The sequence below is a fragment of the Esox lucius genome, chromosome 20 (genome assembly GCF_011004845.1).
Source record: "Esox lucius isolate fEsoLuc1 chromosome 20, fEsoLuc1.pri, whole genome shotgun sequence".
NCBI lineage: Eukaryota > Metazoa > Chordata > Actinopteri > Esociformes > Esocidae > Esox > Esox lucius.
In genome coordinates this window covers 35,750,498-35,760,386 of record NC_047588.1, presented here as the reverse complement: position 1 = coordinate 35,760,386, position 9,889 = coordinate 35,750,498, and the positions used below count along the sequence as shown (strand labels likewise).

Below are 9,889 nucleotides of genomic sequence, written 5' to 3'. Positions count from 1 at the left end.
ATGGCCAGGAGGAGGGTGACTGGCCCACCAAAATCGCTACCGCCATGGAGGGAGACCCACAGACAAAGCTGCCTCCCCATTAAAGGGGTTTGTCTTTTGAGTTTGTTGTCTCCCTCACCTCCTTCCATCACCATTCTGGTTTAACTAATAAAATGCCCAATAGAGCCTTGAACACACCCTTTGTGTCAATTCCCTGTTATGATGTTGTTGACAAGAATATTTGTAGTGTGTTAAAATGATATTGAAAGGTAGACCAATGAAGCAAAAACAATGGGAGTAAAAGCAATGAGACAACTTTTAAAAGAACAATAATTTTTATGTGATCTCTGATAGAGAGTAGACATTAGCTTTAAATATATTTGGTAGCATTCCAGTTTGCAGAGTTAATTCAGATTTTAGTTCACATTTGTTAGAAGCATCAAAACCTCTCAGCTCGAGTGCCTAACCTTAAACTCATCATATAAGCGTTTTAATACAGAGGCAATATAATCTGAAACAATTATTATTTACACATAGATAAAAAAATATATTTCACAAAAAAGTATTATTGATAAATGTACAATAACCAGCTTTATAAAATTACAAATATACTTCTAATATAAAAAGCCATTTCTTAAATACTCTTAGCTCAAGTTTTTTATAGAGGACGCAGAGCCTAAATGAGATGGTGTCTTTCTTACAGTGTGGCAGTAATTTCAAATACCTTTTCTTTTCTCCTTTCTGATCTACTCCCTTCTTCTTCATGACCTCTAATATCTTATAAAGTTGTTCTGTAGTCTGACCTCATATATTATCAACTGGTTGTCTGTCTTCACTGAATTATTATATCTTATAAACTCGTCTATGCATATAATATAGATATTTAAATGAGTCACGAACAGACACCTCATCCAGATTGATTTAGAGCAGTGAGGAGAAGGAAAAGAGGCAAGGAAAATACATTGTTTTAAAACTGTTGGCACAAAGCCTTGAGATGAAGTCGTCCAGCATGGCTGATGATTACCAGGGCTGTCACTCGGCCACATTCACAGCACTCCTGGTGTGTGTGTGTGTGTGTGTGTGCATGCGCGTGTGTGTTAGGGGGAGCGACTGGTATCTGGGCAGGGTGTCCCCTCTCGATGGCAACTCTCCACAGGTTTCTTGAGCTTCATATCACATGCCTAGGAAGGCAGAAAGACAGACGCAGACAGACAGACGCTTGATAAGTAATGGACTCTAGTTGAAGACTTGCTGACATGCCTGAGGGGGCACGAACACACCGCAGTTTTTAGCAACAGCCCCTCTGGCTCGTCGGCAGGTCAACAGTATTCTACACAGGGGGAGTCATAAAGACTGTAGACCCTAATGAAAATGCCCAGCTCTGTTTAACCCCACTGGTTAATCTGTTCCTTGACTTTATGTGACTTGTCCCATCGCGTGTTGTCCCTGACTGACTGGGAGGCAGGCTGACTGACTGTACTGGGTGGCTGGCCAGCTGACTGGCACACTGACTGATTGTACTTTATCGGTTTTATCATGAACAATCCATTATCCAACCTGAATGGGCTCCGATGTTTAATGAGTGTAGAGATCATCACTGGGACAATCATCCTCGGTAATTTCATTCACATCCTGACATTTAAAGTTGACAGTTTTACACAGGCACATTCCTGTGTAATGCTCTTGTGTAAGTTCCAACCCTCTACTGGAGGAAAATAGCTCCAAAACAAATAGACTGATGTAGTACATTGGCCTGTAACGCTACATAAACCCCAGTTTCTTTTGAGTTACACCCTGACACAGGCTGTCCCTGGGACTGTCTTCCTACCTGTCTGTCTGCATGCCTGCCTGTCTGCCTGTTACACTCTTACATATGCTGTCACAGGAACTGCATGTCTGTCTACCTGCTTGTCGCTTCTGTATACCTCCTCATACCTCCCCATACCTCCCCATACCTCCTCATACCTCCCTTACCTCCCCATACCTCCTCATACCTCCCTATACCTCCCCATACCTCCTCATACCTCCCTATACCTCCCCATACCTCCTCATACCTCCCTATACCTCCCCATACCTCCTCATACCTCCCTATACCTCCCCATACCTCCTCATACCTCCCTATACCTCCTCATACCTCCATATACCTCACTATACCTCCCCAGATCTTAATGTTCAGAGAAACGGATAGGCCTGACTACCTTTTCAGTAGTTGTTAGCATAGCTTAAATAGACAGCACACAGAACACCCCCCTCTGAAAGAGCATAGAGAACAAACCCCTCTGCACTTACTTGCTAATGTCTTGTCAAGGTCAGCAATGAAATCCTCTAGTTCTTTAGTGTCTCCCAGTTTGGCTGTAGACAAAGAACAGAGTGAGGAAAAGAGAGAGAGAACAGAATAGAGAGAATGCTACTGTCATTATCTCAAATGAACATGTGTCATGTACACAGTTTGTATCATAATTTGATCTTCCGGTTCTTTCAGGAATGTTCCAGCAACCACAGCAAAAGCCAATTGGGAGTGTATTGGAGGTTTGAAAAGGCTTGTAGTTATGAATATACACCAACATTTCAGTGTTTAGATTTGCCCTAAATATACATTGTAACCCAGCAATGCTAATAAAAATATGAGCAGCAATTATAAGGCACAAAACTCTTCACAGTCATTGCATGATTTATTTAGTGCTTTAGCACTTTAATGTTATGTTAATTGAACATTACATGTCACACAGGAAGCACGGGTCTCTAAACTCTTGGTTAGTAGGTGACCTATAGGAACAGTGGATGACTGCAGTAAGGCGTGGCCAAGCACGTGGAATGGTTCCACTCATCATTGGTCTGAAACACGAGTGTGTCACTATTAATCAGAGACGGTGTGGACCGTATTCGACAAGCTGCGGTCGGAATGGCGTGTGTGCACTGCGCGGGTGTGTTGGCGTCGAGACCCACCTTTCGGTGATGTGAGAGGTGGTGGGGAGGTGGGTGGCGGGGAGAAGACAGTCGGAGAGTTCAGTCTCTCGTCACTGAAACTGAAGCTGTTTCTGGTGAGGGACTCAGCACCTGAGAGAGGACAGAGAGAGAGGGAGAGAGAGAAAGACAGTTCACCTTCCTGTATGACCTTAACTGCTGCAGGGCCAGATGTTCTCTGCACATGAACACACACACTCGCACTCACACACACATTCAGGGCAGTGTCAGTGACAGGCGATTCAATGTGGAAAATCTATTCTTCAATACTTCAATCAATGTTCTCCTGATGAAACAATTCTGCTTTACTCAGTCACACACCCACCCACCCACACACATCCCAGCACACGGACAACATTCCCCTGCAACTCTGACATTGTAAGGAGCCCTCTGGTTAGTGTGGAAAAGTAAAATGAGGGAAACTATTAGACCGGACAGAGGTGGAAAGTCGATCAGTAGCAGCCACGTCTACTGTATACTTGCTTTCCTTAAAGTGGGTGTGAAAGTGAACGGCTTTTTTCCTGCCTCAGACGATTAGTTCTGCACGCGTTATCTGGGGGGTTTGTGTTTAACTCTGAGAACACTTTTGCGACACTTTTCATGCAAGTTTCAACTGTGTTTTTTTTCCCCACCTCGCGACGCTGGTAAGTGGATCTCAGACGGGTTCTATGACTGATTAGAGGATCTTAAGACAGATTCTAATTGGGATCTCAAACGGTACAGTATTCTCACTCTGGGATGGAGGCCTGACCCTAACTCCGAGAGACACATTTCTCCTGTGTAATAACTAGTTACCACGTTAAATTTAACACTGCCACGTCTAGAACACACAGACACACACACGTAAAACACACACATTCACATGAAACACACTCGTTCACCAGACACACTCAAAAACATCCTAGACATACCGACACACACACACGACCACTGTCTCTCCTACATTTCGTGACAGTGGTCAGACTGGAAGTCAGACTCGGTGTGGTCAAAGCGTCGACTGGGTGACTGCATGCAAGTGACATAATGAAGACTTTGATTGTGCCAGTAGATATTTCAGCTGGCCACAGAACACGACAGATCTGCCACACTGTTCATTCCCCCAGGATTGGAATGACAGTGGGAGACAGTGAGATACAGGGGTTAGAGCGAGAGAAAGAGAGACAGAGAGAAAGACAGAGGGAGCTTAACCTACACAAAATCTTTCTCTCCCCACTCTCTCAACTCTCTTCCCCCTGCTCCCCTCTCCTCCCCTCTCGCTACCCTGTCCTCTCTCCCCTGGCTCTGGACTCTCTTCCTTCTCATAGTAGTTCCACTAGACCCTGAAAGAGTAGCTCTGATGTAGAGCACTTACCTAGCGTAACCCCTGACCTCCACCTCTCAACAGCACACACAAACACACACACACACACACACACACACACACACACACACACACACACACACACACACACACACACACACACAGAAGCAAACACACAACTTCATCTGAGTCCAAAGATCTTGGGGTTAGATGGAGCTACTGAGGCATAGTGCTCTATATTCATACCCGTTCCTCTGTGGTAGCCAAAACACACTTTGATTTTATTGTCATGAGCAGCCATGCTATCTTCTAGCGCTCAAGTTGGGCATTGCCAATTTGTGTGTGTGTGTGTGTGTTTGTTTGTGTGTTCACTACACACTGCTTCAAAGACCTAGTGCCCCAGCTGGCTATGCCTAAGGCCTTAACCCAACTGTAAAGGTCTCACAGTTACACACAGACAGAAAAATGCTCCCTCTGTGGATGCTGATTTCATTTCCCATCCGTACGTGAGAGGGTTGGGGTTTCCGAGGGAAAGTCTAAAAAAAGAAAAGAAAAGAGCTTCATTGCACTGTAGCGAGTTCTAGAGCGTCCACGTCTGCAGAACGAGTTGGACTAGTAAGACTGGGGCCTGGTTTCCCAATAGAGAGGGGGTTCTGACTCTCGTACACTATGATGCAACACTCCAGCAGACTGCTGAGTAACATCATAGCAGACAAAATCAATTCACTGCCCCTCGTATTAAATGGATGCATCAATTCACAGTCTTGCTATATAATGTGTTTGTTTTAGTAATACTTAAAGGAGAATGTAATGAATGTTATTAAAATGTTGTTACTAGAGAAATTGAGAAATATTGTATTGTAATGTGAAGATGTATGGTAAACTAGTGTTAAGCCAGGAGGGCTGTGGGATTCCTGCATTGGTCCTGTCTTCTCTGTGGTGGTCTGCAGGAGAGTGGCATTTCTCCTGAAGGGTAAGGCCATTGTGTGTGAGAACTGGTGGATGGCTGAACGGGGGATGCCTCGTGTTGGTGTGGTCGAAGGCAATCCACCTGGCACTGGGATGCTGGTTAGTGAGAGGGCATTCTGAATGCAAAGACAGGCTGGCAGATTTTCTGGCCAGGGAGAGAGACAGAGAGAGAGATAGAGACAGAAAGAGAGTGACAGAGCGAGAGAAACAACTCTTCCCACTGTAGTATGAGAGGATGGTCAGGTTAAGGTTAGAGACAGTGATATGTTCTGCCAGCAGGTCAGATGCTCTGTCTGAGAAATTGAAGGTTTCCAGTTCCAAGTCAAAGATTGATGCCTATCAGTGGCGGCTGGGAGTGTGTCTCTGTAGCGTCTTAGTGAGTGTGTGTCTGTGTGTCTACTTGTATCTGTCTGTGTGTGTCCGTCGGCTATAATTCTTCAGCAGACCAAGAACAGCACTTGGGTGACACGTGATAAGATATAATCTGGCACTAACGGCCGATCTGTCTTGGACAGACTAACGGAGAGGCATGAATTGTGCGCCTCAGAAAAGTACAGATAGCGCTTTTCACTATGTGTGTGAGCCTTCCTGTATGTTATGTTCAGGACCTTTATGTCACAGGAGGTAGTTAGCTTGAATCTGTAGCTTCAAGGTCATTGGCTCAAATCCTTAATACACACAGCCATGTATTTCTATCACAGCTGGGAACAGAAAAACATAAAAATCCATTGTTCCTTAACCTACCTTAATCTGTACCTCAATAACCTAACCTTTGTGCCTAAAAGAAACATAGGCCTAATGCTTATGCCTTTTCCGTATTGCCTAAACCTAAAAGGCACCCCTATTCTAACACAATCTCCAGCTGATCATTTTGCTTTAAACTTAACACCTGAGCCGGAAATTTACGTTTTTACTGTCGTAATTCGATCTCTACAAAGAAAATGCATACTTGAACACGAACATACTTTAAAACACACCCAAACTTCAACATACAAACACACATACACGCTATTTTCTCATCCTTCCAGCTTAGAATTTGCCAATAGCTGCTTCCCAGTGTGGAGTGTCTTGCACTGCTGAGCGGCGTGGTTGTCCCACGCACACACACACACACGGTCTGTACTGTCACGCGCAGTTCCACTTACTTTCGGAGTCGCTGAAGCCGCTGTCACTGACGCTCGCACTGCTCCGTCTCTTCATGGTCTTCAGATGCTCGTCGTAGCGGAAGTGTCTGTTTTCCACTGGGGACGAGAAATCTTCGATCACTGCGTCGAACTCACCCAGAACGTCAGACAGGTCATCCTTCTCCTCAAGAAAATTGCCTGAAAAAGAGAAGGAAAAAAAGCAACCGTTATCGTATGAGTCCTATCTAAAAAGAGAAGCCTAGTAAACAAGTGTCAGTGTAAAAAAAAAAAAAAACATTCAAATTTAAGTTACATTTTCTTTAATTTCTCTACATTCGCACTATTAATTCAGACTATCACATGTAAATATGTGATTTTACTTTGTAGTGAACACATTGTTTCATTGTAATAGCTGCTGTATAAGGCTCACACTCAATCCATTTCTGCAAGCCTCATTGTAGCACAGTGCCTGGTGTAATGAATTGTCCTGCGGAAGTCTCGCTTGAAAGAATAACAGATGAGATTGTAAAAATTTGACAACTTACGTTTGCTTTGGGACTTCAGCTTTGGAGACTTCATTATTTTTTTTTGTCTTGTGAATTTCAAAAGTAGGCTATGCAGTATAATACAGTTGTTGAAGACAAAATAAAGACCGCGGGTATTCCCAATAACGCGTCAGCTCCTATGAGGTGGCTACTAACACTGTCCCAGAGCATGATAAAGAAGCCCGCGTCTCAAAACTGGTTTTAAACGCTCCCCCACCGAGAGCAGGGGCGTTGCGGGTGACTCGGTGAAGGCGGGGCAGAGTGAGTGAGATGAGAGGGAGAGAACGCCCTACAGCCTGTGCAATACTTCTCCGGTATCCGTGGCGGATTTCTATTTTCAGGACTGGCGTCAGCCCCGGTAAACTGTGTTTGTAAACAACTTGTGTCACTGAGCGGTCAGAGATTTTGCCGAATACTTTACGAGCATACAAGCAATACCACCTTATTTATATCTCTGACCAGGAGAGCTGAATCTTTTATCACTGGGCAGTTTTCGATGGGTATGCCGTCAAACGTTGTAAAGACATAACTAAATAAAAAACGAACTCATTTACCATGTATTTTAATATTTATTTTTGAAAAATAGGAAATTGTGAGACTGATCGATGTTTCAATAGCGTCATTCATTATAATGAACAAATCTTGCTTATTGGTTAGATATCACAGCATGAATTATCACAACCCGAATTATCACAGCATCAAATTTAACTTCAAGCCCTTAACAAGAACACTACGGCCAGTCTGTTAATATAACTTATATGGTCTATGACAGAAGACTGCAAGTGAAATATAACAAATTCCACAATCCTGTTAGGCGCTGTAGACTAATTGGAGTTTGAAGCGACACCTTGTGGTGTGACGCAATAGTTGCAGAACCTGCAGCTTCTACATCAACTTTAAATCAATGTTTTCATGTGACATCCTTCGTTAACAACAGGTATATTAACAACGGTGAAATGCTTATTGTCGCTATACAAACAAACAAAACAAGTTAAGAAATAGTTATAAAAGTGTGTGAGAAATGTGAAAATAAAAATGTATGTGAAAGACAGAAAACATTAATCCTATAGGCCTATAAATATAGGCCTATAAATACATAAAATATACTGTATATACAACACACAGACACACACACACACACACACACACACACACACACACACACACACACACACTTAGTGACCATTTTTTTTTTGCTCATTGTTAAATAACAAAACTTTTTTCGTGATGTATTTTCTTATACATAGCCGGCGTCAGTAGCAGACAGCATTTTTCTAATGTTAACGCACTACTGCATCACAAATACTTATGTGGCTACATATCGTGGATTTGCCTGTTTTGGCCTTCCACTTTAACCTGAGCTGGACTGAGAAGATGAACAGTTGAATGGCATTGGTGAAAATATCAGGAGTCATGTGAAGACAGGCTAATTTGCTCAACAGCTTGGGCTTCGTCAGCGTTGGACGGGTGTGGCACATGTGTGCCAGCTGCGTTTCTCCTCCTCCAGACGCAGGCTAGTAAAATTGCGAGACAAGCGATGAGCAGCGCAGCTGAGGGGATAGACACCAGCACAGGGTCTGTCCCATCCCTGGGTACCCAGCTGACGTCCAGCTTGTTGTCCAAGCTGAGGTGAAAGGTGCTGCAGGTGTAGCTGTGTTTCTCGCTCAGTTCCTCGGCACTGACCGTCAGACTCTTCCTCAGCTGGTAAGTCCCATCCGCGCTGGGTAACACCAACCCGGCAGACAGCTCCTGGTCGGGTATAGTCTGGCCGTCCCTCTGCAGGGTCAGGTTGATGTGGCGTGGGTAGAAACCGAATGCCAGACAGCTCACCCGGGTCCCTCCAGACACGGCCTTCTGAATAAGCCTCACTCTGGGACGCACTTTGCGCATCACAAAGTTCTTTTCTTTCTCCAGAAACTTCTTCAAGGTTTTTATGCAAATCGGTAGGTAAATGGTCTGATAACGCCATTTTGCATTTGTTTGGTGCACTTGACTCCAAGGCGACAGTAGGTTTCCCGAATTGTATGAGTAGTGTGTGATGTTGTAATGTATCAAATCTGCATAAATTCCATTGAAAGCATCTGTGGACAGAAAAAGGGCGGGTTCACCATTATCCAGCATTTCACAGCCAGTCATTCGCTGGTTAACAACTATATCACCTGTGGAATTGTAGCGATACTTTAGGGCTGACAGTCTCCTTTTCAAGCTGAGAAACATGTGTCCAAACACGTAAGTTGCATCTTTAGCCATGTCGACATCTGTTGCATTTTGGGTGTTATGTCCCTTGTGGACAAATCGCTCTGTGTTGGAGTCAAAGTAGCCAACTTGAATGTCGTCCATCATCAGCACAACACTACACTCAGCAAACGGCGTCTCTCCTGAGATACATGTTGCAAATGCCCATAGAGAATGGGATCCTGAACCTAAGAGGATATAAACAAGATCAGTGGACATTTCACAATAGTTATGTCTGAAACGCTTTAGGTGTGCTGTATCATTATTTGAGCCAATTACACCAGAACAGAAAAAAAGGTATATTACAGAAACAGGTCGTATAGAGACACACAGCTCCTACATTAGAACCAGACGAACAGTAATGAGAAGAAAACTAGTCATACCTGCATTTACAATCGAGTAAGTTGAAAGCAAAAGAAAAAAAAAACGAAGTTCTCTCATGTCTAAAGACAATATATAAATATGTACTTCCTGACAAAGCAAATACAGCCCAAACTAGGACGGTTTTAACTGTCACTTCTACCGAACAATGGAGCCTTGATCCATTTCGCGACTGTTTTCCCACAGCAGTGCTGACACTGATGTGCAGGCTGCTTTTAGAATAATCACACTTTCACTTTCTATAAACCTGGCAAACTTTCACTTTGTCGATAAACACTGATTATATTGTACTGTATTTAGTGCAGGCTCTAGCCTTTTGGGGTGTCTAAGCAAAAAAACACTCCTGTTTCACACTGTTGTTGTCAGTGTTTTAAAAAACAAAACGTTCAAGC

At 43.6% G+C, this 9,889-nt stretch overlaps 2 protein-coding genes across 3 annotated transcripts; both read right to left on the bottom strand.

The window, feature by feature from the left end:
• Positions 1–301: 301 nt before the first annotated feature.
• On the bottom strand, positions 302–6,978 carry rgcc (regulator of cell cycle). Its single transcript, NM_001304169.1, is given in 5 exon segments — positions 302–1,160; positions 2,269–2,331; positions 2,926–3,036; positions 6,358–6,534; positions 6,882–6,978. Coding segments are annotated over 5 exon segments (393 nt in total). The 5' UTR covers positions 6,916–6,978; the 3' UTR covers positions 302–1,152.
• Positions 6,979–8,072: 1,094 nt separating this feature from the next.
• Positions 8,073–9,670, bottom strand: LOC105021918 (major histocompatibility complex class I-related gene protein). 2 transcript variants are annotated; one of them, XM_020041182.2, is made up of 3 exons: positions 9,500–9,670; positions 9,041–9,304; positions 8,073–8,962 (listed from the first exon to the last, which is right to left on the bottom strand). In XM_020041182.2, exons 1-3 carry the CDS (start codon positions 9,555–9,557, stop codon positions 8,286–8,288), a joined length of 999 nt encoding a protein of 332 aa, XP_019896741.2. In that variant the 5' UTR covers positions 9,558–9,670; the 3' UTR covers positions 8,073–8,285. The 2 variants fall into 2 exon arrangements, with proteins under 2 accessions (XP_019896741.2, XP_010888243.2); XM_010889941.3 differs by having other exon boundaries at positions 8,073–9,304.
• Positions 9,671–9,889: the final 219 nt, after the last annotated feature.